This window comes from Chroicocephalus ridibundus, chromosome 4 (genome assembly GCF_963924245.1).
Source record: "Chroicocephalus ridibundus chromosome 4, bChrRid1.1, whole genome shotgun sequence".
In the NCBI taxonomy this organism is placed as follows: Eukaryota; Metazoa; Chordata; class Aves; order Charadriiformes; family Laridae; genus Chroicocephalus; species Chroicocephalus ridibundus.
In genome coordinates, this window is record NC_086287.1 from 70,100,908 (window position 1) to 70,128,598 (window position 27,691).

A 27,691-nucleotide genomic window follows, 5' to 3' on the forward strand; every position below is an offset into this window, starting at 1 on the left:
TGAGTGTGCTGCACCCTGATGCGGCCCAGGACCCCGACCCGTGCCTGTGCTGACAGTCAGCAGCTCCAGCAAACACTGCTGCCGACCCAGTTTGATGGTGGCAATGGTGGGACATGGACAAGCACGTCCCTTCCCCGTGTCACCGTGGGTGCCTGCACGGGGGGACGCGCTGGTTGGTCTGGGCTTGGGGCTCCTGGCACCCCCAAACCCAGCTGAACCCCAGCCAGGAGGCTCAAGCTGGTGGATCCCACCGTTGATGTGGGGGCTGAAGCCTGTAGAGTCGGGACTCCCCAAGCCCTCCAGGCTTGCTACAGCCTCTGCTCCTGGGAGCAAACAGCCCCTCGGCCACCAACATCCCCACTAGCTAGCCGTTCCTGTCCCGCCATCGCTTTGGCGGCAACGCTGCGGCATCAATTTAACCAACACTGGGAGAGGCAGCAATTTTTGCGGCCACAACCGAGATGTGGCACTGACCCCTAGTGACAAGCTCCCGCCCCGATGCTGCACAAGAGAAGGACTGCGCTTGAAAAAGGACGGGCGGTCAAGAAGAGCGGGGATGCGGGAAGGCTCCTCATCTCGCACGAACCCTGCAGAAGGAAGAGATGCTTCTGCTGCAAGGACCTGGAGGAGCATCCCCATAAGGACGCAGCCGCCCCAGCCCAGGACACCAGCCCCTCCGCTCGCCCCGCTGCACCCCGCAGACACGGATTGACAGCACTTGAGACAGAATTTATTGAAGACATCCACGACAAGCCCGAATATCGCACTTCACCTGCACCCAGCAGGAGAGTGATGCTGCAAGAGCAGCAGTGGCGTCATGAGGGACAGGATGGGAAACGACCGACGTCCAGCTCATGGACCTTATACAGCAGAGGAATGACGGGAACTCACGGAGGATCTGTCTGCGCCCCGACCTACTCCTTCCCTTGGGAATACTCAGCTGCATGGCAAGCTCTCCCATCTGCATGCTGCAGTTTATTACTTTAAATACATACATTTTGGCTCTAAGCCGGTCATTAAGTCCAAAAATGGTCTGTTTCAATTAAGGGCTTCAAGGAGAGACCAGGACTAATGGTCTATTTCTGGGCATTTCAAAATACTCCCAACCATGCGGGCTGCTTGCAGGATGAGAAATACAGACATTACAATGCTCTCAGCAGTTCCTTACCATCAATTTTTCCTCTCCTCAGAGCCATGAGGAGGAGGAGGAGGAGGAAGAGGAGGGGGGTCCGACCCTCCCGGCACATCTCAGGGGTGCTGTGGGAGGGAGGAGATGTTTATTGTAAGGGGTGGGAAGATGGTCATGGGATTAGACAGTTTCCCTCCAAGCAGACGGCTCTCCCCAGCCCACGTCCCATCTTGGCCTGCAAGCTCAGCTCCTCCAGCAAGGAACGACCGAGATGGCATCTCCTGTCCCCAGGAGATGGGTAGAGCCTGGCAAGCCAGGTCCTGCATCTCCCCATCGAGCCATGGATGCGAAGCAGCTCCATCCCACCTCGGAAGGGTCTGCCCCCAGCACTGCCAGCCTTTTCCCTCATCTCCCTCCCCTGGTTTCCAAAGAGCTGGGCTTTCTGCGGACCTTGCTCCCCGCACCGTCCCCGGCTCACAAAGCACCGACCTCGCTGCAGTCACCGACTGCAAAGAAAAATCGAGGCTGCAAATAAACCCCCGGGCTTGCAACCAAGAAAATGCCAGCGTTGAGCAAAGCCATCTTCCAACCTGCCTGCCCTTGGGATTTGCTGGCAGATTTTTGTCCCAGCTATTCGTGGCTGTTGTGATGACCCGAGCTCTGGCCTTCGTAATAAAACTGCTTTAACCAGATACTCCTCTTACCCCCCTCCCGAGGATGAACACGCTCACAAATTCGGTTCATGAGTGAGGTGTAAACACAAGCGGGAGCCAGTTTCAGCAGCTCTGGAGTGGGTGACACGTTTGCCCTCTCAGCTCCGCACAGTTACAGGGCGGATTTAATCACTTTTTGAGAGCAGGGCTGGCCGACACACAACAGTAGAGCCGCTACTGCAACCTGGGGGAGAGAGAAATGTGCTTTTTTTATCCTGCAATCGCTCACCCCTTCCTGCTGGGGGGCCACCGAGGCGCCTTAGGTGAGACATACAGAAACTACAGAGCAAGGTTGCGCTGATTCGACTTTTCCAGCCTCGTCTGTCATGGGGGCGAGCTTCCAGCGTGCGGTGAGCTCGCCCCATCTCAGAAGAAGAGCTGCTCTCGTCGCTTGCTGTGAAATACAATCCCACCAGCAGCCGGGGGTGGAGGTGGGGTGTCCAAGGTGAGGGATGTACCCACACCTTTCTGCCGTCAGGGGCCACAGAAGGACCAAGGTACCACAGCAGGGATCTCACACTGAGACTTAGGGGCTGTTTTATCCCTTCACCGTGAATTTACAGCTAAAAGCACTTCTCTCCTTGGTGTAAAGGCTCCCGGAGGGCTGGAAAAGGGAGCGGGTTTTCCGGGCACCGTCCCACGTCTTTCGCTGTCCCAGCTCTCAGAGCTCGCTGTGCCTCTTGCCCTGCTTCTCCCTTGCCGCCAGCCTGGGGGCCGTCCCTCGCAGGTCCCTCCCAGGGGACCCTCCTTTCTCTGCCTTGGTCTCCTGGGACGGCTCCTCCCGGACGGTGGTGTCCCCTCCTGGGTTTTTGGGCACCAGCGTGTCCCCATGGTGGTGGGAGGGGTGGAGGGGGACCTCGGGCACGGCCGTCTCCATCATCTGGAGGAAGTCGTAAGCAGGGAGAGGTGGTTTCCAGTCTTCCTCAGACAAGGTACCTGAGAAACGGATACAGTCCCACGTTAATGAGTAATGAATTATGCAGCCCCACTCCATGGACATTTCCCTTTCAGAGGAATTATGACCTTTTTTGCCCTTCCAGTGAAAGCAAAACAAAAGATCTTTTCTGCAAGGTCACCCTTTGTCCTCCAAAACTAATACCACCACCCAAATTGAACTAGCCAGGGGTGCGTTAGAATTTACTGGCCAGGGCTCCGCTCCCTGAAGACTCAGGGGGGGTCCCTCTGTCCCTTGGGGTCTATCCACCAGTGGGTGGCTGTTTCATCCGGGTCTCAGACAACCGTGTTCATGGCTGTGCATTACTGAGATGCCACCAGGAGTGAGGGGAGGCTGCTGTCTATACTGGGAGGAAGCGGTCCCATTACTTGAGGATGCTCTTTAATTTCTGCTTTTAAGACTGCTCACAGGGTTGGCAGCACTTAAAAGCCTGAGGAAGGAGGCTGCGAAGGCTGGCACAGCCCTTGGCCGTGCCATGAGCTGCTCAGCCACCAACACACCCTGCTGAGACCCCTGAAAAATGAGGTCCCCACCTACAGACACACTGACCTCCTGATGTAGTGGAAGATGTCCATGCTCATGGCAGGGGGTTGGACTAGATGGGCTTTAAAGGTCCCTTCCCACCCAAACTGTCCCATGATTCTATGATACGTGACAGCCGGTGTCTTTAGCAGTGGCAATGGAAAGAGGTGTGGGAGGACGTCCCGGCTCACAGGGTTCTCCCAGCGATTACTGAGTCAGAAATGGTGTCTTCAGCCCCGGCGAGAGCCTACACATCCTACTACCCCACTACGCTTTTGGAAACACTTGCTTTGAAAGGCTCACTTTAAAATTCACAAAGATCAAGTGGAGTCACCCCATCGCCTCTCCGGAGCCCAGGGCAGGCTTGCAGCCGGCAATTCCCAAGATCCCTGCGGCACCCCGTAACACACGAGGAAGGCACATCTGTGCTGCCTTCCCCCAAAGCTTCAGCGGGCTGGCCAAGGCAGGAGGGACACAGTGAAAAGCTTCACGGTACAGGCCAACCCTTTACGTCCCAAAGCACCAGCTTCCTTATCCTCTCCCCTCCAAAAAAATGCTGGAAGGTGCCCAAAGAGCAGCTATTTCTTATGCTGACAACTGGGAGTCAGGAGATTTTTTTTTTTTTTATTAGCAAGCGGTGTTTCGGAAGGTCCGTTTGCAGGAACTGGAGAGCACAGCCAGGTTGGGGGATTATCGCAGGGAAGAGATGTCGATTCAGAGCTCTTCCTGCTTGGCTCTGAACATTAAACAGTCCCAAAGCAAACTCGTGAGTGCGGGTATTCTCTTCTGGCCGGACTATTTGTACTTCTCCAGCTCAAACTAGCAGCGCTAGTTTTTCCATCATTAAATTCCAGGGCAGACAATTTATTGCACGTAGCATCTTCTCATAAACAGACCAGAGCTCACAGTGCGTGCTTAGGAACGTTAACAAACGTGTGTCCACTTACTGCTGGGAATCTCCAGGCCTGCTTTTAGCCTCTCCAGCCAAGACAAGACGTTCATTTCGGTGATGGTCTGCTCTGATGGGAACTGGAATACCTGACCCCCGGCGTGAAGGTTCACCCAGAGGAGGAGAGGCAGCGAAGGCACGGTGGCAAAATAGACCTTCAGGACCCCGCGCCCCACCGGCGTTTTTTTCCTGTTGGGAAGAGGAGATTCGAGTTGCTCACCAGCGGTTTGGCAGCACACCAGGACCGAGAGCCAAGCAAGCACCAAAGCCCCTGGGCCGCATCCAGCAAAGCAGAGAGTTTTGCCTGTGGGACAGCTGTAGAAGCTAACCGTGTTACTTATAAGCTCAACGTCTTAAAGCAAGCCATTAGGGTCCGATGGAGAAGGAGCAGACAGCGGATTGGATGCGTAAAGAAATCCTGGAGCAGGAGGAGCTGGGGCAAACTCTGCAGGAGGGTGTGAAATGTTCTCCACCGTAAGTTTTTAAGGACAGGTGAGACAGGAGGGGGACAGATGCTGCAGTGCCCCCCGACCCTGTGGTGAGCTCCTGTTTGCAGGGAGAGCTACCAGCTCCCTCCAGCCCACCCCGTGGCTGTGTCAAGTCCGCAGGGGATGGAAAGGCAGGAGGAGGTGATGCAGAGGGCTGTGCTCTGGTGGTCCAGTCCCTGGGCAGCCGCTGGGTGGTTCCCACAGCCTGAGGAGAGCTGGGACGGCAGCTTCCCCAGGCAACACAGAAAGAGCCAAAAGAGGACACAGAGATGGAGGGACAGCAAGCCCGTGAAGACGCCGAGTCTTTCCAGCCCTATTTTCAGGCTGGGAGGGATGCTCGAGGTCTGAGCTGGCTCTCGCCATGGGAATGAGGTCCTCTTTCTAGGACTGTGCTGCTCTTTCCAAACCAATGGCCATATTCTGCCCTCTTTTGTGGCTCTGACAAAGGCCAGCTCGCTCTTTCTCAGGAAGGGAGAACAAAGGCAGATGTGTAGGTGGGGGAAGTTCCAGGGGCTCTCGTTTCTTGTGCATTACTGGCAAACAAATCGCCTTCTCTTCGAAAACATGTGCATTCCCCATCAGCTAAACTTCAGCCCACGCTGTGAGGCGCTTCCCAGACTTCAAAGCACGTTATGATTAAGACGGTGAGGTGTCTCTGGGCTTGGGCAAAACAAACAGGGGCTAAAAATTGAAAATGCAACCAGGGAGGGGAGGACTAAAACAAATCCCCGCTCCTACAACTTTGCCTTTCTTAGCTCCTGGATTCATTTTGTTGCTTGAATATTTTTTTAAGTTTGCCTTACGAGGCTTCTTCTGGCTGTCCCTTCTTCTGAGGACTTTCTTTCTCACAGTCAACAATCAGTAATTGCCCTGTTGTGCTTCCCTCTAATAGCGGGTGGAAAAATCACCACAAGATGCTCCAGGAGGGCAAATTTCCTTTTTTTTGTCCCACATGTGACAAAAATACAAATAACATCAGAGCCAGGGTGAAGCTACCGTGCCATATCCTTGAGAACGTTTTACTCTACTGAAAATTATTTCTGCAATCAATTAAAAATTTACTAATTTTGCTTTGTTGTGCAATTTTGCAGCTGCCCAGAATACACCCTGAACCACTGCTAAATGATTTGACCTCCCAAGTCGTGATGACTTCAGACCGAGAAATCACATTACCAGCTAGACAGCGTTTTCAGTAATTGCAGACTCAGTTTTTTCGTGCCCTGATACGCTAAGAGCGAGCGAACGGAAAGAAGAAAAGAGGTTTTTACACACTCACAAGTTCAACCAGCAAGCCACAAACGCTTGCCGGGGTCTTCCTTTTGCCAGCTTCAGCATTTCCTCGCTTTCCATTTCACCGATGTCACCATCGCTGAACAAGATGAGGAAGGGCTTCCTGAGTTGCAAGTAGCGGGGTAGATTTTGCACAGTGATTTCTGGCTGCAACACATCAAAACAAGAAGTTGGGGTTTATGGGGAGGAAAGAACAGGACAAAATTAGACTTTCTGTCCTTTCGTGATAGGTGAAAGGGCTAAGCAAGGCTGTAGGGTCCGTGCTGAATGCAAGGACCTCGAAAAGTAGGTTAGAGCCCCTCTGCTGTGAGGACAGGCTGAGAGAGCTGGGGGGGTTCAGCCTCCAGAAGAGAAGGCTCCGCGGAGACCTTTCAGCCCCTTCCAGTCCCTAAAGGGGCTCCAGGAAAGCTGGGGAGGGACTCTGGATCAGGGAGGGGAGCCATGGGATGACGGGGAATGGTTTTAAACTGAAAGAGGGGAGATTTAGATGAGATCTGAGGAAGAAATTCTTGGCTGTGAGGGTGAGCCCCTGGCCCAGGTTGCCCAGAGAAGCTGTGGCTGCCCCATCCCTGGAGGTGTTCAAGGCCAGGCTGGACGGGGCTTGGAGCAACCTGGGCTGGTGGGAGGTGTCCCTGCCCAGGGCAGGGGGTGGCACTGGGTAGTCTTTAAGGTCCCTTCCAACCTAAATCATTCTGATCCTATGATCCTATAAAGACAAGTGCTGATGCTGGGATCTTGGAGCATGTTGGAGATGTCTATGCCCAACCCAAGTCTGTGCAGGCTGAGATGAATGGGTGTGAGCCCAGAAGGCAGAAGCAAGGCCAGTTCAGCCCAGCTCCATATGTTACAGCGCTCTGGAAGGCACCTGTGAGAGGCAGGGAGCAGACCGTGTGAGGCACCAAGCCACCCCACCAGCGGGTCTGTGACTACGAGCACAAGCCAGGCTATCGACTCCCAGGAGACCACACAGCAAACAGCAGATTTCTGTCCAGCCTGTCTGATCCGAGCCACAAAATTTAAAAACAAGTGTAACTCAGCATGACAAAAATAAAGAACAAACATATTAGGACAAGAGGAAATGGCCTCGAGTTGTGCCAGGGAAGGTTTAGATGGGATATTAGGAAAAATTTCTTCACCGAAAGGGTTATCAACCCAGGGAAGTGGTGGAGTCGCCATCCCTGGAGGTATTTAAAAGCCGGGCAGACGTGGTGCTAAGGAACATGGATCAGTGTTGGGTTTGGCAGTGTTGGGTTGATGGTTGGACTCCATGATCTGAAAGGTCCCTTCCAACCCAGATGATTCTATGATTCTATATTTATTCTGCACAGCTCCACGCTATAATCAGTGCTTCTCCAAACGACCGCAATGGAAAAAGGACACTTTTTTTTTTTTTTTAACTTACAAAAACGTCCAGCAATTCGTATCTGATCATCCGCACCATGTCCTGCGCGCTCTGTTTGGACAAAGCGATGCCTTCCACGCTCTGACCTCCGCTCCTGGCGAGGAGGAGGGCTGGGGGGGACACTGCGTATTTACGGGATCTGAAAAAGAGGGATGGAAATAAGATCTGGCCAGGGGATTTGGCACGCAACAAACCTTGCTGGTCGCAGACCTGGCATCCTCATGGTGGGGACAAGTTGGGACAGGGATGTCAGGGAGGGACAGGGTGATGTTAGGAAGGAAGGTCCTGCGGGAGGAAAGGGTCCTGAGCTGCCTGCCCTGCCCATCGCGTTCCCCATCTCTCCAGCCCCCGCACAATCCTGATTTGAGCCAATGGGGAGAGATGGAGCTGACGCGTTCCCTCGTCCCCTTCGGAAACAGGCACTCACCCAGCTCGCACCTGATGCTAAACACACACACAAACAGCACTTTCTTCTGCAAAAAGCCATCAGCAGCTAAATAACAGGGAAAATCCAAAACCACCATTTAAACTATTTGCTGGCATTTCTCTTTCATTTTCACACCTAAGGTTAGGTAGTGAAAATACCTACCCAGGGCTTCACCCTGCCTCCCAAACCAAGGCAAACAGAAGGTCTTCGACTCCACCCGAGGGACACCCACCTACACAAAATAAGCTCCAGGAGATCTGATTTTTGGCTCAGTGAACACGGGCGACTTTGCCAAAGTCCAGCCCCACGTTCGAGCAACACAGACAACCCGTGCACACGTACTCCGGGTGCAGAAGCCAGCTCACCCTTTGTTCCCCAGTGCTCTTCTGGTTAAGAGGGTTCAAGGGTATTTAAAGAAAAGCTGAGAAGGTGGAAAGAGCAAAAATAGGAGAAGTCTGGGCCATGAAAGGGCAGGGGGTACACACCAAGACGGGAGAGTAATTTTCTGGAAGTTTGAGGAACTTCAGTCCCGAAGGCTCCAGATGTCAGTGCCCAGAGGAAGGGTGCGACAGAGGAAGTCAGCTGCCTCAACAGTTGTTTTTTTTTTGAGGGGTGTCTGTAGTTTATTTTTCAAAGGCTGCTGGCAATTTTTCAAAAGCCGTGACACCAGAATTTCTGGGGAAAGTGAGTGAGCTGTAAGGACATTTGAGGGGGAGCTGGGGGAGATGGAAAACCTTTGATTCCCTTTTCAAAAGGAATCTGGTCCATCTCCATTTTTCCCCCGGTGAGAAAGATACAACAGAGACTCAGCCAACTGCAGAACAAACTACTTATTTTTAAGGAAAGGCCGCTCGTAGAAAAGTCGTGTTACAACCTCTTGCACTTCCCCCCACAGTTTGCTCAGGCAAGTTCAGTTTGGGCGTGCGCTTCAGCAGTTCTGAATGGGATGGAGATGTGTTTAAATTTGCTTTAAAAGTCTCGGTGTTTGGTGGTTTAGGCCACCAATGACAAAGCAAGCGGAGGGAACCGTAGACGATACATTTCCATGAGGTTCAGCTCATCCGCAGGCCTCTCGCTTCCTCCACCACAGCACTTATCTGCCTGGAAATAATACTCCCTCAGCAAATTTCTAAGGGGCACCCCAGATCTGCACTGATGTCTTGATAAAGAGCAGCTGTAATGGATGACCTTGGACTATCCTGAGGCCTTCAAGCGTTGTGAATCCTGTTGCTAAGCTGTTCTTGGATTTACCCGAGCCATTTCAGTTACATTTTGCGGTATCCTCTGCTTTTTTGAATTTATCTTCGTAAATCCAGCCCTGAGCTAAGCTTTCCCCTTTCTGCCCAGGCTCCCACGCTCCACCAGCCAAGGAGGTTGAGTTTTGCCCTTCTGGTCATTCCTGGGAATCCTCTGATCTATTAGGAAGCTCCTTAACCTTCCTCTCTGCCGTTTTTCAAACTAACCTGTATTTGCAATCAATGAAAAATGGTTAAACCCTAGAAAATTTTTACATTCAGGGATTTTGAACTTCACAAACTTCCCCAGGTCTTAAAGAGACTCTCTGGCTTGGTGACTTCTCAGAGGAGGTGAGGACTCTGGCTCCCTATGTCTAATTACATCAAGCTGTTCAGCAGCCTTTGATAAGGAAGTTTCTTAAATACTGCCAGAAACGCAACAATTCCCCCACCTAATACCTAGAGCCTACCCTGAAATCACTTCTCATGTTACTGCTACCGAGGGCTTGTATCGTCGCTTACGACAGCTTTCGGGCAGGGGCATTCGATGGGTAACGTGAGACTTGCATTTAAATGAAAAACATCTGCAAACAAATACTTGGCAGGAATCTGTGACATCGAAATATTTGAGAAATAAATAATGACTTCATTCAAAGTTTTTCTTCCTTAACGCTTTTTTTTTTTTTTTAACCAACTGAGCAGGTGCTTGCTGAGCAAACAGTTTTGCAAACAACATTGTGTATTTTGTATGCCTTTTTCTCTGGGAAGAGGGGACTCAGCTCTCCGTGACCTGGGAGCCACAAACGTTTCCTCCTTCAGCGTTTAGCAGAAGAATAGCTTTTCTTTTCTTAAGAAGGGAAGTGAGCCTGGCTCTTGCATAAGGAATTCCTGTAAGTGTTTACTTTCTACTTACAGTTGCGAAGATGACCATCTACAGTAGCTTCACCCACAAGCCGCAGCCAAAATCCAAACTTGGCAGAATGAATATCTACATAAACTGTACCAACTATTCCAGCTAAACAGGAGCGCAGCCGGAGCAGGACGGAGGTGTGTTCTCCCATGTGTCACTGCTGAGAGAACACAGGCTTTTTCTCTTGGTATCTTGTTTTGTAACGTCACCTTCACTTTTTTCCCTTTATCATCTGGGCTGAGATCCTTTGGGGAAGAAAAGTCTTTCGGCACCGGGGGTCAGCTTTTACACCCAGACGCTGCTGGTTTTGCCTCCCGTACCTGCCGTCGCCCACTGGTCCCCCCACCCCAGCAACGAACAAGCCTGGCACCGTCTCGCCTCTACGACCCGACCACAGCTGGTGCTTTGAGCACAGTTCAGTTAATAGAGATGTACCCTCACGATATTTCCATTTTTATTCTCCGTGCACACCACAAAAATGTCCGTGTCTCATCAGACATGCTAGAGACGCGGCGCGTCTGTGAGAAACCAAGGAAAATAATTCACTGTTGCGTTACTGGCTGCTAAACCCACACCTGGAAAACAGGCCAAGGACCTTCTGGGGTTTGTAACTCTGCCTTGAGAGCTAACTCCCGATGGAAATTAAATGCTAGGACAAGCTGAAGATTCCCCTTGGATCTAGCTGCGTTTACGGGCACTGACGCATCTCTCTCAGTCCAGTCCAAAGCGCTTTGTCCCTTGCTGGGGTGTCTATAATGACACAATTAAGCGCGTGGACTGACAAATGCTCAGGTCCCATTCGCTCCAATTTGGCTTGAAGTTAGGCACGCAACCAATGCTCTTATTCAATCAGGAACTGACCAAGAAAGCCTTGACTTCGCCTTCACCACATTTGCAGGAGGAAGGCTGCTATATTCCGCCAGTGCTCTTCCTCCAGGAAGAGGACGGACCTCCCCAAAGCTCTCTCTGGAACTGGTGGTAACATCTTGCTCGGGCCAAGGGGAGGGAAAGGGGTGGGTACGTCTTTCAAGAAAAAAAGATCCACGGTAAGATTAACCGCTGAAAAGACAGAGGGAGGTTCCTCCCCACCCTTGGCAGTTGCAAACCTCTGACAGCCAGACGCGAGTGCCTGCGAGGAAGCTGAATGAGACCAAAGGGGTTTAAGGCCTTTCACAGTGCTGCAGAAAAGCCTTCTGCTCCACACCAAGGCAGCTCCATGGAACGACGCCGTTTATTTCGGGGCTTTCAAACCATTTTCCAGCACTCAGACACAAGAAAGCATGCAAGTAGTCGCCAGCAGCCCCTCTCTTGGCTGCTCTTGGCAAGTCTCACATTTACCCCCCTGGCTTTGCAGCAATGCCCTCACGCTCCCCCTCCCCGTCCCCACCTCAGCAGCCGCTTTCGCAGCATCTGGGCAGGGAAGAGGAGACGAGAAGGTGAAGGGACCGCAGAAAGAGGAAGGCCAGTGACCATTTGTCACTTCTTCCTGACGGAAAGAGAAGGGCCGAACTGTTTTTCTTCCTCACAGACTGATCCTAGCTACAGGGTATCATTTTTCCAGCCTGTAAAGTTTGGTCCTGTCTGTATGAGGAACCCAAGAGACGCACGGCGGGGCTGGCACAGCTGGAGGACTGAAAATACCCAGCGCGAACACGAACAGCAGGAAGGGAGAGGACCGTTTATTACACCAGGGCTAAATGAGTTGACCGTGGGCAGGTTGGAAATCAGTGGCAGAGCCAGGGCTACATCTTTCTCTGGCCGAGCCCTGACCAACCTCCCTACAGGAATAAGTCACTCGTAACTTTTTGGGGCTGCTGCTAAACACTCGTCATGGCCGGTGACACTCGCTCTAGACATTGGCTTTCACTAAATGCAGATCAATTTGAATCCTCTCCAAAAAAAAAAAAAAGAGAAGCAACTTACAAAGCCAACGCATCATCTTCAAAATACATCCCCATCGTTACATGGCCACTTAAGATGTTTCCTGCCTCTTCAAAAGCTTCCCTGGCTGTAAAAAAAAAAAGAAAAAGACACACAAACAAACGATAGAAAGAGAAGTGTCAGCTTCCTCCTGCAAAACAAATCACCGTCTGCATACGTAACACCCTCCCACAGCAAACTGTCAGCTGGGAACAAAACTAGGATTAGAGGCTCATGAGAAATGGATGTGTCTCGTGGCCGCAGGCTACGGGAGGAGGAGTTGGCAGCGGCCAAAAGGATCGGAAGGAAAGCTCCTATTATGAGAACGGCATTTGCTCTTTAGCCACCAGCACCGAGCTTCCAGGATCTGCACGGCAGAAGTCACTGATGGAAAATGAAACGTCTTTAAGGACTTAAAAGTCCGTAAGTGTTCTTAGAAACAGGAGACCAATTATTTAAGTCTAAATAGTGATGTTATAAATCCCAGTGACCTCTTGGAAATGACTGACGATGACTTAACTGGAGTAGCGCTAAGTGCCCAGCAGATAAACCAACTTCTCCCCCGACGTCTTTTGGTTTTATCTGGTTCCTCGGAGCAGGCAGGGTCTGCTACAGCCACCAGCTGGGACAGGGAAGGTCAAAAAACTAAATGCCTCGCAGACACAGCGTCCTCCACTGCTTTGGGTGGCTGCAAGGAGAGGGCAGGACCTCTGCATGGCACGGTCAGGGAGAGGATGAGGAGGAAAGGACCGGGTTGTGGTCCCGGTTGATTCAGCTTGATCCATCACAGCTGAATCTCTCTGTGCTGGGAGACGGAGAGCGAGAGCCCCTCAAATGAAGCTGACTCCAGAGCTGGTTTATGCCCTTATAAAACAGCCTCGGTTTTAGGCGGCTGGACGCACGGGAGAGGCACGACGGGTGAGAAATACGCAAACCAGAGCGTGTGAGCTTGTAAAAGACAGTTATGGACCAGAGATCAAACCCTCTGCTGCCAAAGGTAGGGTGCAATCGGGGAGGATTTCAATCCCGCCCCTCCTCCCCCTCTGGATTAAGCAATTGAAAGCAACAAAAAAGGCTCTTCCGACTTAAAGAGAGTGAGAAATCACACACTCTTTGGAGAAGTTCGGTCTTCCCAAGAGTTTGGCTTACATCTGATACAGCCATGATGTATGTTGCTTTATAACTTAAATAAGATCTCATTCAGATGCTATTTAGTGATCCTCATAACGTTCACCGCGGTGTCACTACTGGCCAGCCCAAGCTCTTGGGACCGGTGACTCAGACCCCAATAGCCTGAGGCTGGCTCACCACTGGTCACTTTTTGGTCCTTTGCCTCCTGCTTTCAAGCTACGTTCAAAGCCATATTTTCCACTGTGTTCCCTGTGGAACCACAGGGACCACAGACTTTCCTTTATCCTATTTTCATTCACAAATGGAAGCTTAGATCCTTAAAGGACTGGCTCATTGAGGGCTCAGACATTGCAGGAAACACGACAAATACAACAAAACTGGTGACACAGCTCGGCTGGTTCATCTTGTGATATAGAGAAACCACCGTTGGATGGGTTTGACATTGGTTTCCAGCTCTTTGATCTTCGGTCACTTGATTTTATCAGCGTTGAAAGAAAAGCAACCCCTAGGACCAGCTGATAAGGATCACCGAGAACTTCAGCGACAAACCCCTTGTGAAATTGCCTGTGTCCCAGCTACAGGAGAGAAGGCCATGGGGCAGACGGTGAGCCGTAAGGCACTGAAGGACACAGCCTGACGTGGAAAGAGCAGGCTCACATCCAAACTTCCGCAGGAGAGCATTTCTACAGGCATTTAACTTTAAACACCCACTTGAGACGTAAGCCCATGCTGAAGTGCTGCCCTGCAGCGTCCCTGGCTGCAGGAATTCTCTCCTAAATCAGGACAACCTTCAGCTCACTCCTTTCGTCTGGGTGATTCCCGACGAGATTTCCCCTCCCTATCATGCTTCCAAATTTTCTCTGTATTTTGAGAACCGGCCGACCCCAGAGCCAGGCACCTGCCTTCGTTTCTCAACAGCTCACCGTGAGAGCCTCTTAGCGCTGCGCAAGAAACCCCCCAAATTCACACGGCTCCTACTACAGACACGACGTGCTTTTAGAGAAGCTATTTAAATATTTCCTAGAAAACTAGTCCCCCCCTAAGAACGCTGTTTTAATTCCCCGGGGGACCCGATCACATGCTGCAGCACATGCCTTGAGCCCAGGGAATTGCACAAGCCCAGCTCCACCGCAGGATTTGGGAAGGAGGAGGAATAGAACGGCCAGATGACGAAGGGTTTTCGGAAGCAGGATCTGAGCATCGCCCCTCGCCCCTCCAGCAGAAGGCATCTCACGAAACCGCGCTCTCCAGCAGCACCTTCGCATCCCTTCTTCGCTTGGTTTACCGCGATGCGGGCAAGCCCATCAACGGTACCTTTGCTTTGCAGAACACGGGTGTATTTTTAAATATTTAAACGAGTTAGGGCAGTCTTACTTCCCAAGTATGTTTCCAGTTTCTGCAGAGCAAACAAATTTCTCTCCTATCCGTTCTCCAAGTTTCCAGGAAAATGCTCATTCATTTTCCTGGTAATACCATTCACTTCTTTCTTTGTAATAAATTTTTATCATTAATTTTCCGACAAGCCTTTTTTAGCTCATTGAAGGGCTTCTTAACATAGTTCTGACATTAAATGTTGGGGAAAAAATCCCAGGGCTTTATTTAACTGGACATCTCGTTGCTCTGTTTCAGTTAGTTAGAAATGGCAATGACACGGTTCAGGTTAGAGCAGGAATTCTCACCGTGAGAATTGGAAATTCCAGATAAATCTGCAGGCTGATAAGGGCAGCCATGTGGTTTCCCTGACTCGGGCTCGGGTTCGGTGCCAGAACAGCCGGCTCCAGTTTTCTGCTCCCTCAGGTTATTCTGTGTGACGCTCCAACACCCCTCAGGTTCCAGGCGGTGAAAGCATCCCGGATTTCATCTCCCTTGGCATCGGCAGCTGCGTTACCCCAGACTGCGGATGCCGTTCCAGATTGCAGACGGAGTGTGCCCTGAGGGAAGAGGCAATCTCCAGGCGGAGCCGCCTGGAAACCTCCAAGATTTTTGTTTGCACCGAAGGAAATGAACAGCTTCTATATAGGAAAGAGTCGGAGCTCACACGTCCAGCGGGATGCAGGCACGTTCCTTCCATATCTCTCTGTCCCCATGTTGTCCAAGGTCCTATCCCGGGGCTAACCCAGGCTCTGCTACCACAGAGAGTGGAATATATGGAATAAAGGGGAGATTTTGGAGCTCAGCTGATGAAAACCAGGTAGAAATGGGCTAAAGGTTTCTGAAGATCAGTAAGATTTTCTGCTATATTTAACAGACCTCCAGAAGAAGACAGGCGTGTTTGCTGTCAGCGGGCTCGGTGAATGCAGCCCAAGTGTTTTCCGCTTGGCTCCGGACGTTTATTTTGTTCTTACCTCTGAGCACAGCAGATTCCCTCTGGGCCTCCTCACGTGAGACAGTAGTTGGGTTTGCATTTAACCAAAGTTTACAGGCACAAGGGGGCTTCAAAATGAAAAAATGGGCTGAAATTTTGATCTTAAGACAGACTGGAAAATTCTCCTTTTTCTTTTAATGCAGTAATTCCCAGGGGTAGGTGGCAACTGAGAGACCGTGGGGTTGGAAGGTCCCAGCTCGCCGCTGTGGATCTGACTGAAACGTGACATGATGTTCCCTTTCCAAAATGACTTTGCTCCCTCGCCCTCGTTAATGTGTAGGACTGACACGTGAAAAAATCACAGCAGCTCTCAGAAAAATCCATTTTCCCATTCTCTCAGAAAGGAAACCCAATGGATCCTGGATTGCTGGAGCAGCATCTGAGTGACCAACAGCACCCTGGGCAGCCACTGGCCAGGACTATATTGACCAAGACTATGAAGTGAGACAAATTCAAACAAGCTTCATTCCTTTTGATGTAAGAAATTTGCATTTTCCCTTATTGCTGCTTTTTTTTCTTTTTTAATATAAAAAACAAAGGTTTGGGATTGTGTGTTTGTTGCCAAGGACTGGGACTACCGCATCTGCAGGAGGAGGAGTCAGCAAGATAATGATCAAGCCAATAGTGGAAAGGCCTTTCTTTAAGAAAGAACGTGCTGTGACATGTTTGCTGTAGATGGACTACAAGAAGAGGCTGACGGATCCGGGCTTGTGCAGACAGAGGCTAAGAGGGGAATTAATGGCAGCCTACAACTACTTTGAAGAGCACTTATAAAGAGGACAGAGCCAAACTCCTCATGGTAAGGAGCACAAATTGTGGCTTGATGAGTTCAGACTGGACATCTTTGCAGAGACAGGTCACCCGGGGCACTGTTCTTTCGTACTGTGCCAAGCACGATGTCTCAGCCTCCGTCGGGGTTGTCAGATGGTTCCACACTGGGTGTGGTAAACACGCCTGGCAGCTGGATGTCCTCTGAGCCAGGAGATGGACCTTTACGTCCCACATCTGGAATCGCTTGTTGTCTTCTACTTGCCAAAATAAGAAGGGTGGTGCCAGGCAGGCTGTGATCTGGGCAAAGGCAGTCGATCACTTAGAGAAAATGAAACACGGAGGAACTTCTAAGCACCTGGAATCATGCCGCATCCCTGGAGGTGTTCAAGGCCAGGCTGGACGGGGCTTGGAGCAACATGGGCTGGTGGGAGGTGTCCCTGCCCAGGGCAGGGGGGTGGGACTGGGTGGTCTTTAAGGTCCCTTCCAACGCAAACCATTCTGTGATTCTAGGATTCTACGATCAGGAAAGAAATCGAGTGTTTAGTCCACAAATACCACACTAACCTTCACTCGTGGCCGTGCTAAATACTCCTAGAACCGAAGTGTGGTGATAGGATGACAGCTCAGATGGAAACTCTCCTCTTAAATATCCTTCTGCTTCCTCAATCGTGGCCAGCTTCAGAGGGCAGGAAACTCGGCTCCTACGGAACGGCAGGGAAACAACATGGGCTGCCTTCTCCTTCACTTTTGGGATGAAGAGACAAAAGGGCAACCACAATCCTCGTTATAGTAACAACCTCCCAGCCCAATATGCCAACCGTTATGCCTCGTTAGAGACAAAAATCAGTCGCCTGGGAAGGAAGGGCAACACCTAGTCACAGAAAGGCACTGGAGCTGGTTATGGGGAACGGAGAACAGCCCTGAGCCAAACTGGTTGCTCTGAGATCCTTGGGATCCCCATTAATAATAACAGAGAGAGGGACAATGACAACAGATGGATGCACTGTCCAACAACGGACGTTCCCTGACATAGAAAAGCACAAAAAGTTATTAAGCTAATTTCAAAACCAGGTCTACAATCAGATCTGACATTAATGTTCCAGAAAGGATTTCCATTACACAGGCCGTGAAGTATCCAGAACATCATCTAGCAGACGTGCCAGTCCTACTGGGTGGGGACTCATTAACAAGACACTTACAGCATGATGAAGCTGGTCAGTTCTTCGGTCCCCCACATGCCATCGTACATCACCCATCGCTCTCCCTTCTCGTAAATCTTGATGGTCGGAAACTGAGTGACATTCTCCTTTGCGCAAACTCCAGGCCAGTCCCAGCAGTTTACCTGAGCGAGCAAAACACCCTGAGTTCCTACAGTGGGAAACAAACACGTATAACTAATAATTTTTTTTAAAAAAAGAAGGTCGAAATAGAGAGTTTTGTGAGCTTCTTCGGATATTATCACATATAATTGTATTAACACTGCCAGAACTCCTGTTTGCTTTGGCGTGCACCCTACGGGACTGGATCCTAACAAACTGGAGCGAGCCCAGGTGGGCTACCCCTCAGAAGCTGCTGGACCATTCCCAGAGTCAAATGCTGCTTCATGAGGACAGGATGCCAAAATGCAGCCCCGTTGAGCACAGGCTATCCCCCTCTTGAAATCATTCATGGATATGCCTTACGCTTTTTGAGGATAATAGTAACTATTTCCAGCCTGCGCATGTGTTAAGTACCCCCCAGCAGGTGTGGATTGATCCAAACAACAGACCACGGAGATAATGAAGTCAGGGAAGTGGTCGGTTGCACTTCTCAGAAGGCGATTCCCAGAGGCATTCACATCTGGCTGGTTACTCAAAGGAACACCATGAAACCCTGAGGCAACTGTCCAGGAGCACAAAAGGCAGTAAGGAAGGTACTGGAATACCTTAGGAATAAGGCCAAGACAAAGAAACGATGCAGGCCCTCACTTCCAGGAAAGAGGGAAGATAAAGCTTGGCATGGAGGAGGCTGATGCATTCAAAGATTTTTCATTTATAAAGGTGCTCAGTATTGAAAAGTGTCCGTTCTACCTAAAAGCATGGAGCCCAACACACAAGGAGCAGTTAAAGGTGACATAAACACGACAGATGTAATGGAGACCGGCAGTTTGATGGCATTCACGCTATCCTACCTATGCAAGCTACTCATCTCCAAGCCACTAGCAGGTACCTTTAGGACCTTAAGAAAGAGCCTGGGGTCTCACAGGTAAGGGAAAGGAAAGGGAGAGAGCACTTGGGAATTACAGAGCAGTCAGTCCAATTTTGGTTCCTGGTACTAAAAAAGCTTTTTATGGGTCTTACCAAAGCAATAAGCTCAAGGGTTCATAAGCAGTGAAGCAAATGAAGGTTGGGTCCCTGCATGCTCTCCAGGAGCCCAAGACCACCTGCAGCTCCAGCACGCCCTTGTCTTTCTCAGCCTTTCTTTCATCTGCAGCTTGGGCAACGACCAGCACACGCTTCTGCTGGTCCATGGCTAAGCCCGTGCTGACCAGCTGGCAGGTGAACCCTCACCGGCTTCACTAGCCACCACCCCTTGGTTGCCAGCCTCGCCTGACCTGCCTCCTACCTACTTGCAGGCTTGACCAAGGACAAGCAGGGTTGTGTACAGTCCTCGGGCCGTACGTCGTCCATGCCCACTGCAGGAATGCCATATCTCAGAAATCTTCATGCCTTCCCTAAATTCGCTTGATCAGGATTCAAGATTTACATGGGAAAGGTGGGACGAAACCTAGAGGCAAGTACGCACAGGGAGGCAGACCATCGCAAAGTGGCCTTCAGAAACCAGGGTGAGGGCAGGTGATGAGGATTTCTCAAGAGTCCGTCCAAAACAATCAAAACAGCCAAGCTTTCTTCTCTGTCTGTCCTGGGTTTGATTCTGATCGCTATTTTCATCAAAGGCCTGGCTGATGGAATAAAACCCACACATCCAATCTGCAAAGGATCCCAAGCCCAAAAGGGCAGAAAGCAATTTGAAGGGCCAAGTGTAACAACACTCAGGGCGCGCAGATATCAACAGTGCTGCAGGAAAGGGCAAAGCTCGTTCTGGGATGAACTCTCAACAGCGCCTGCAAGACATGGGAGGAAAACGACACTCTTCTGTCCTGGTGAGACCCCTGCAGAGCCCAGCAAGTCAGGCTGGGAAACACATCCTTTTTTAAAGGCTTAAGCAGATGAGAGAGAATCTGCAGAAGTTTGGAAGACGTGCCTCCTGAGGAAAAACCCAAAGAACCATGTTTCTTTTGATTGGAAATTGCCCGGAAAAAAGAAACAATAAAATCTAACAATGCGTAAAGTCAGCTCTGGAGGCGACAGCGAGATCCAGCTGGGCAAGGACAAGCAACAACCCATTCCCAGGTAGGGAGGTTTGACCAAATATTAAAACAAGCTACTGAGAACCAAGCAGAAATGAGTCTTTTTGGCAGAGAAGCTGCGGAAGGGTTTTTTAATCACAGGTTAGAAATGTGCCTGCCAGGGATGGGCGAGGCATCTCCACAGACAAGGGGTGAACGCAGAGGTGACCTTACCATGTCTCCCTATCCCCTATCCCTATGTCCTTGGCAGCCCACCGGACCATTTTCTGCGAACCTCATTTCAGGTTCTGCTTTGCAGCTCACAAGCGGAGTTTGCTGCCCTTCTGCCTTGTGTCAAACTCCTGTACAGAAAAAGCCAGCGGCAGCACAGAGCTAAGGGTCTGCAATTCCACTCAGACGGTCCAGAGTTTTCAAAACACTCCCCGAGGGCAGAAATGGTTTGTGTCATTCTCCAGGCTCCGAAATAACATCTCGCACTAACAGCCTGGCCCTGGATTTATTTCACACCACTGGTCCAGTATAGCTGGTTCTCATCATCTGTTACCACAGAATCTTACATCTTGCCCAACTCTGAAAAATAACGACACGGAAACAGGGCTTAGATGTCTTGTTAAAAGTCAGTTGCAATTTGCTCTAAGGTCCCTCAAATATGAGTTTTAGTATCTGGAGGCTACCTTGGGGGATTACTTACCAAAAGTGCTCCAAAGGAGCCCCGTCTGGCCTGAGGAACACCTTGTACAGGATGACCACCCTCCCATCCCAATCTGCACCATATTATTAATTATGACTGCGCAGCAGTTTCAGGAGTTGAGAAACTCAGCAACAGACTGTTCAGCTCTGTGGTCACTGCGGAGCTGCTGTGTGGGAAGAAGGGTGAAAGAGGAACAGAAGATCCTACCGTTCCGTGATTTTAGGTGCTACCAAAACCAGCAACAGTGAGAACGTCTGTCCTAGGGGTCTTATAAAACCAGGACAAGACAAATCATCAACGCTACAGGGAACAAGAAACTGCAAGAATCCCTTAAAACTTCTAAACCTTCGGAAGACAGTACTGAAATCACAAACAGCTCACTTGAAGAGCGGTCCAAGATGAAAGAGAGGTAAGTTATGTGTGAAGTGCTGCACTTCAAGAGGAGGAATCCAATACGGAATGGGAAATGACTACCCGGAGAGCATCACACAATGGACTTCTAAAATCTTACTTCAGATTTAGGTTCCATTAATATACATTGTGATTTTCATGCCTTTGAACTCCAACTTCAAGCCCCTGTCTTTGGAAGCCATTGGTCATGAAGACTCCACGTGCACAGAAGAGGGAAGCAGAACTGTTTTTCATCACAGTATGTTGCTCTTCTTAGATATTGGTTTCCTCTCTTCTTTGCAAAAAAAAGGCCAATGACGCACCTAAGAAATGCTCAGCCCTGTCTCACCTTCACATCCTCTTCTCCTGTCCCAGGGTGCTGCTTCCATAAATCCACATCTTGCAAAAGAAACCAAGAGCTGCAGCAGTTAGCCCCGGTGGCAGTGACGATGGCACGCTCTTGCTGGAAGGGCAGAAAAGGTGCTCAGTTCAGCAAGACGGAGATGCTTCTCTTTATCTCTTCCTAGACTGGATCTCTCAACAAAAGGAAAACATTTGGGGGACTATAAACTTAATTTGGTGATGATCTGCTGGATGTCTGCTACTGGATGATTCACAGGGTCATTCCAGTCCCCAGCCTCCTCCATCCCTTTGTGTTTGATCTCATGTGGCCTATTCTCAGTGCCATTTTGCACAAAGAATTGGTATTAAAAGTGGGACCTGGTTCTGCAACTCAAATTGTATCTCTAGAGCAGGTGATTCACGGCTCAGACAGCTGGTCTTGGCTTCTCAGCCCTTAGGAAGAAAGCTCCACCCCAGAGAGCAGACAGGAACACCCGCGCTTCTGGGGGAGCTGAGAGATTGCCCCAAAGACATATCTGATGTTTTATACTCAACCTTGCATAGATCAAGCTCTTCTTCCCGGTCCAGACTTCTGCCCCTTGTATCTTCCCTCATCCCAGCCATAACTGAGAGCCCAGGGCCCCCATCCTTTTAGGTCTTCCAGCTCCCCTGGTAGCCCTGCCTGCAACGGAGGCTCCCTCAGCAGCAGAGACAAAGGATCTCCAGATCCACTAACACAGCCTTTCTCCAACCTCACGGAGGCCGCAGTGGGGAAAGCAGACTGGAGTCATTCCACAGGTCACATCTGGCCTGGGAGTCATTGGTAGGACCTCACTCATCACAGAGGGAAGGCTCTGACCCCAATCAGTCCATAATCTCTGTGGAGAATCTGCCTGTGGATGCGTCCATATATCCCGAGATTGTTATCAAATGATACAAAAAACACATGGTGCAAGCCTGGCCGCGCGGAATCAGCCAAGGTTTGACCACTGGCTCAGGAAGAGGCAGGGTTTCATCCACTGACTCTCCCGGTTTGCTCCTCTAGCTGGGGTGACTGCTGGGGAGTCTAAAAGAAACCCCAAACCATCAACAACCGTAACGTCTCTAACAACAACAACAACAACCCTTCCTAAGCTTTCCTGTTTATTCCCAGGATTTCAGTCCAGATCAAAGCTGCCGGTGACTCTCCCTTCATGCAAACTATGAATGCAGAACCGCTTTCTTCCAAACCACAGCACTGTCTGCAGCGTTCCCAGGAGGGCTTCTCGTAAGCAACTCCCACTGCATCTGCTTCCCAGAAAGCTGGCTGGGTCCTCTGCAGACTCTAGACATGTCCCCACTGCTGAGAGCTCAGCCTGAATCCTGCTTGCACCCGGCAGGACATGGTGCCCAGTCCCAGGGAAGTGCCATCACTAGGAGAAACAAACCTTGATGAAGAAGGAAAAACCAAGAGAAGGCACCAGCCACCTCAAGGATGCCGGAAAAGCTTTCACCCGGTTCCACGCGACTTCCCCACTGCATTGCAATGAGTTGGGGATGAAGCCACCTGAGTGTCCCCTGCAGCCAGGGGCAGAAAGAGGCACCTCTGGAAGAGATTCAGCCCATGTAAGAATGATGGATGTGCAGAATAACACACCTCTCTCCACTAACTGTAGAGAGGGATGGGGCTGAAGACCTGAAGAAGCTGAATTGGGGCTTACGCTGTTCAGGAACTGCTCAGACCCTCTTGAAAGATCACTCCCTCCTGCCTTTACTACCAGACTACCCGAGGTGTGCTGTCTTTAAGTGTTGCTGAGTCTTCACTGTCACGTGTTATTTATGGAGTTCTGTGGCCGTCTGCAAGAATTCCCATGTAATTAAGCCGGTCTCCAGGCCCTGAAGGCATCATCATTGTAAATTCTTCCTCTGCCACCGTCCTGCCCTGGTGGATCTGGGCCTGCCCACACCTGTCTGTCACGCTTTCCACCAAAACCAGGGCCAATTACTGCTCCTTTCCAGATCAAGTCCTTCCAAGAACAGGAGATCTGATGTGCCACCAGCACATTGCTTTGCTGTGCAGCGTGTAGTGCATCTACTTGGTCTGTGCAGGACCTTGCACTGAGGGGCACAAACAGGACCCTGTTTCCGTGATGCAAGCTACAGTCCCTCCTTGCTCCAAAGCCCCCCCGTGTCACCCACTGCCCCTGGTGCTCTGCCCATGCACTTGGGCATTCATCACGCAGTCACTATGCCCACCATCATCATCATCACCACCATCACCATCATTCCTCAGGCAGTCACTCTGCCCACCAACATCACCATCATCGTCCCCACCCATCACCATCCTCCATCAAGCTGTCACGGTGCCCACCAACATCACCACCCATCACCATCATTCATCTAGCAGTCACGGTGCCCACCAACATGACCACCACGATCACCACCATCCATTACGCTGTCACTCTGCCCACCAACATCGCCATCTCAGCTGCAAGGCAGTCCGGGCAGCTGGCGTGTACCAGTTTACACCAACGTAAGGTGACTGCAGAAGGCTGCATTCCCAATCCCACGACTTTATAGAGGCACAAATGGACCACAAAGATCCCTAAATAAGAAACAAAGGACTCTTCCTAAGCAACCTGATGTTGGTATGCCTTCCTTAAGCGTTTGAGGGTGAAAACATGAGTATATTCTGGGTGAAGGAATGAGGTACCACCAACGTCCTCCCAGTCTTCTGGACCAGGGCAGGTGGATGCCAGCTGTAAAGCACTCAGACCTGTGGCACCTTACCTTTCAGGTGATCAGCCACCTCGGTGTAAGACCGCAGCACTGCCAGGGACACTGCCTCCCCTGAAACACAGGAGAGACAAAGCCCTGAAGGACGTACAGGGGACAGACCAGCCCCACCCTGCTCTCTGATAGTCACATTACGATTCTCTGCATCCTAAGGTGTTTCAAGATCTGAAAAGCTTGAAAGAAATAAGGAAAATTGGCCTTTATGCTTCTGTGCAGCAGATGGCAACCAGGTTGTCTAGGCTGGCCCATGCGCCCATGCTACCACAGTTTCCCCTCTTGTCCTACACTCAGTCCCTGTAAAATGAAGGTTAAAAACCTATGAACATTGATATCTTCCATACTGAGAGATACTGTCTTCACACTGTATCAGTCGAGGAGAAGAACCGATTTAATCTGATTGCTAACGTTGGCTGGGGGCCCACAGAGCAGGATGTGGCATTTATTTATCATTAAAACTTGTCGACAGGATCATCGTATTACGGAAAGCATGCTGAGAAGCGCGAGCTTAGAGAAGGGACAGCCGGGCCACGTTTCATACTCACAGCTGGCATAAAACAGCACCACTGTCCGGGCAGTCTCCAGGAGGGCAGAGTGGAAGGTCTCCTCCGTTAGGACAAGGATCTGCTCCAGGGGCAGCTCTCGCTTCTTGTCCCTGGAAACTGCTTCCACCACCTGGTCGTCCTGAATGTCTGCAAGGGACCCACAGCCGCGCGTGAACACATGAGCCACAGCCCCCCACCCCCGGGCCACCCCATCAGCACGTTTTGGTAAGGCAGGAGCTCCTCTAATTCTGAGGCACTTTTTCTGATGCTTGAAAAGGACACAGCGTTGGGTGCACTTTCAACCCTGACGGCCCTGAAGCTGGATGCATTCAAGCAGAAGCACCCCTGTCCCGCAGGCAGCACCTCTGCAAATGCTCCTTTAACAGCTGCCGATTTTCTTCCCTGGTGTTTCCCGTAAAAATGACGCCTGTCCGGCACAAAACTCCAGCGATCTGCAGAGAATTAAAGAGCCTATTTGTGCAACTGTGACTGTGATGGTCTGCCTTGGATTTGCAAAAGTGCTCTCTAACGCTTTAACATATGCCTGCATGTGTCCGGCAGATGCGGATTGCACGTCCCATCTGATGACAATCAGCTTCTCATTGTTTAGTTGCACACCTTGATTGTTGTTCTGTTTTTCATCCTCATCTTCCTCCTCCTCCTCCTCCTCCTCCTCCTGGATTTGTCCGACCTTGCTTTTATCTTCCACCAGGGTTATAACTTCATCAGTGTCTTCCAAGACCAGGTATTTGACTGGCACTCCCTAAAGAAAACAGAATAAATGGGTGAGAGGAAAACATCACCCTCTGCCTGTTCTGTCCACAAACCGAACTCAACGCTTATGGGGCACCATCATCCAACTGCTTTTTTTGGGGGGTACATCAGCAGATTCCTAAAGCTGCGAAACAGGGGAGCTTCTGGGGTGTGTTTCTTTGATCCGGGTTCACCTGCGCTTGAGTTTTTCTCACTCCACATCAATTTTTCCTCGCCAAGAAGAAACTGTGGCTATGTGGGATCCGGTGCTCGGAGTGGTGAAAGCCAACACCTGCTCCACCTCCCAGAATCTTACCATAGATCCACCACCGCAAGAAAAAGCCCAGCGGCCAGTAAACGCATCCAGTTTGGGGAGGTACAGGGGCCGCTCGGCTGTGCCCCCTCTAAAGGGGCCAGGCTGGGTCAGAGCAGCCCATCACAGCCTGGGAAACCAGCACAAAAAAATCCTTTATCTCATGGAGCTCCACAAAGTAGAGTGATCCCAAGCGAACATGGGCAGCCAACCCATGGAAAGAAAAGGGTGAAATGTATTTCTCAGAAATGAGACCTTGCCGGCTTAAAACCAGTTCTGGCACCCTCTCAGCGAAAGGCACTTCAGAGAAAATGAATTTTATAATGAACTGAGAGAAATGACAAACTGCTGGCACCTCCCATTGGCTCTAAGAGGAGAAACACAACGTGCACGTCTCTCAGCAGGGTAGGGGAAGCCCTCAGGGGACGCCCACGTTCAGGTCTGATCCTGTATCTTCGCAATCACAAGCGTGACAGTTCGGATGATCTGGGGCAATGTGTGCTGCCTGGCATTTGTCGGCGCTGAATTCCATCTTGCCTCACAAGCTGGGTCAGGTCCCTCCAGAGTTTAGCTCATCTTGATCAGCCTCATTTAACTTACACCCTGCCCTTTTCCCAGATCACTGCCAGAGGCATTTGGTTACATCAGTTCAGCACAGACCTTGGGTTGTTTGCTCTTAGTTTCACACCCATTTCCTCTCCCATCTTTTGAACGCCTTTCCTAAGCGGGCAAGAGCCTCTAGAAGTCCAAACCTTTGGAGAATTTGCACTTGGACTACTACCTTAGGTAGTTCACAACCTTGTGTTGCCTTAAGGTATAATGGAGATGTCACTCTACGTTTTGAAGCCAAAATAAACTCAATATTTTATCTTTACTAGCAGGCACAATTGCTCTGCAGTACCAAACTCGGGCAGTTCCAAATACAGGCGTGCATCAAAGGAAAAACACTTCCCCTCGAGCTTCTGGGAAGGCCGTCAAATAACAATGGAGCCGAACAACACCCCAACACCTCTGAAGATCACCATGCCCAGATAGGGAAATCCAAGTTGTACAACAAAGAAATCCAGCATCTAACCTCATCTGGTGTCTTGAGAGCGACGTTTGACCGGAGCAGAATGTTCAAATCTACGAGGTCCCTTTCAAAACACAAAGTGAACATTAGATGGTGCGCTGTGCATGGTCACCCCCTCCATTCAGCCCACCTCTCTCAGCAGCACCTCATCCTCATGGAGTTGTGCTTCAAGGCCCTGAGAACTTGCAGGAAACCCAGAATCAATGTCAGTGGTGGAGAAATAGGCTCCAAGTGACCTCCTGGTGGGACTGCATTGCATAGCGTGCCTATTTTGCAAGGGGTTTGGATTCCCTTTCTGTGATTTGGGTCTTTGCTTATGCACTGGTAGCCACATCCCAGTGCAGCTGATCTGCTGGTGGACCTCAGCTCATAGAATCATAGAATGGTTAGAGTTGCAAGGGACCTTAAAGATCATCTAGTTCCAACCCTAGACCATCTAGTTCCAGCCCTGGGCAGGGACACCTCCCACTAGACCAGGTTGCTCAAAGCCCCATCCTGGCTTTGGTTGGATGAGTAAATGCATCCAGGAAGTGCATCCATACAGGGAGGTACCGTGGTGGCAGAATGCTGGAAGAAGAGAGCCTACACCCACCCTTCCTCCATCTCCTCCTGTTTGCACAGCTGCCAGCAGACATCCCCAAAGGCAACCATGCCTACTGGGGCTGCACACCTCCTTTGGCAGGACACTGTGGAAGCATTTGCAAACATAAGCCAGTCTGGTGTTTGCAAATGCTCCCAAGCCCACAGAGCAGAGATAAGTAACTGGTGGTCAACCGCAGAGGAAGTAAACGGATCTCCACAGCACAGCCACCCTATGTCCAGCCACAAGCGTGTCTCCTGTCCTCCTGAGGAACAAGCGTGCTGGTCTAACTTGGAGAGCCCTCGTTGACTGAGGAGGCACTGCTTACTGAGCAGAGACCCCTGTCACATCCCAGCACCCACAGTCTACCTCCTGTACTGGATCTCCTTCTGCCCTTAATTTGAGGGCAGAATACAAGCCTTCCATCTGTGCTAAGGTTCCTTTCCAAAATCGCTCTTAGTCTGACTGTTTTTCCACTTCTGAGTCAGCAAGGGACTCTGACATTTCTACACTTCCAGTCAGTCTGAAACAAAACTAATCTGATTCTGGACAAGTTCTTAAATGCGACATCCTCTTGCAGGATATAGCCTAGTTTTACTGCCTCTCACGCAAATCTGAATTAGCCCACTGACTCTCATCCTGGCTGTGGGTCAACTGAGCTCAGAAACACCACAAAA

The 27,691-nt window shown here is 50.6% G+C and overlaps 1 protein-coding gene across 1 annotated transcript in view; it reads right to left on the reverse strand.

Annotated features, from left to right (window-relative positions):
* Positions 1–723: 723 nt before the first annotated feature.
* TXNDC16 (thioredoxin domain containing 16) overlaps positions 724–27,691 on the reverse strand; it is a 38,526-nt gene continuing 11,558 nt past the window's right edge. Inside the window, exons 11-21 of the mRNA XM_063333862.1 lie at positions 26,438–26,498; positions 24,915–25,059; positions 24,297–24,443; positions 23,749–23,808; positions 17,407–17,575; positions 16,772–16,908; positions 11,944–12,028; positions 7,449–7,587; positions 6,033–6,193; positions 4,267–4,457; positions 724–2,778 (exon numbers count right to left, since the gene is read on the reverse strand). Coding sequence (XP_063189932.1) covers positions 2,504–2,778; positions 4,267–4,457; positions 6,033–6,193; positions 7,449–7,587; positions 11,944–12,028; positions 16,772–16,908; positions 17,407–17,575; positions 23,749–23,808; positions 24,297–24,443; positions 24,915–25,059; positions 26,438–26,498 — 1,570 coding nt within the window. The 3' untranslated portion in view covers positions 724–2,503. The remainder of the gene's footprint in view (positions 2,779–4,266; positions 4,458–6,032; positions 6,194–7,448; positions 7,588–11,943; positions 12,029–16,771; positions 16,909–17,406; positions 17,576–23,748; positions 23,809–24,296; positions 24,444–24,914; positions 25,060–26,437; positions 26,499–27,691) is intronic.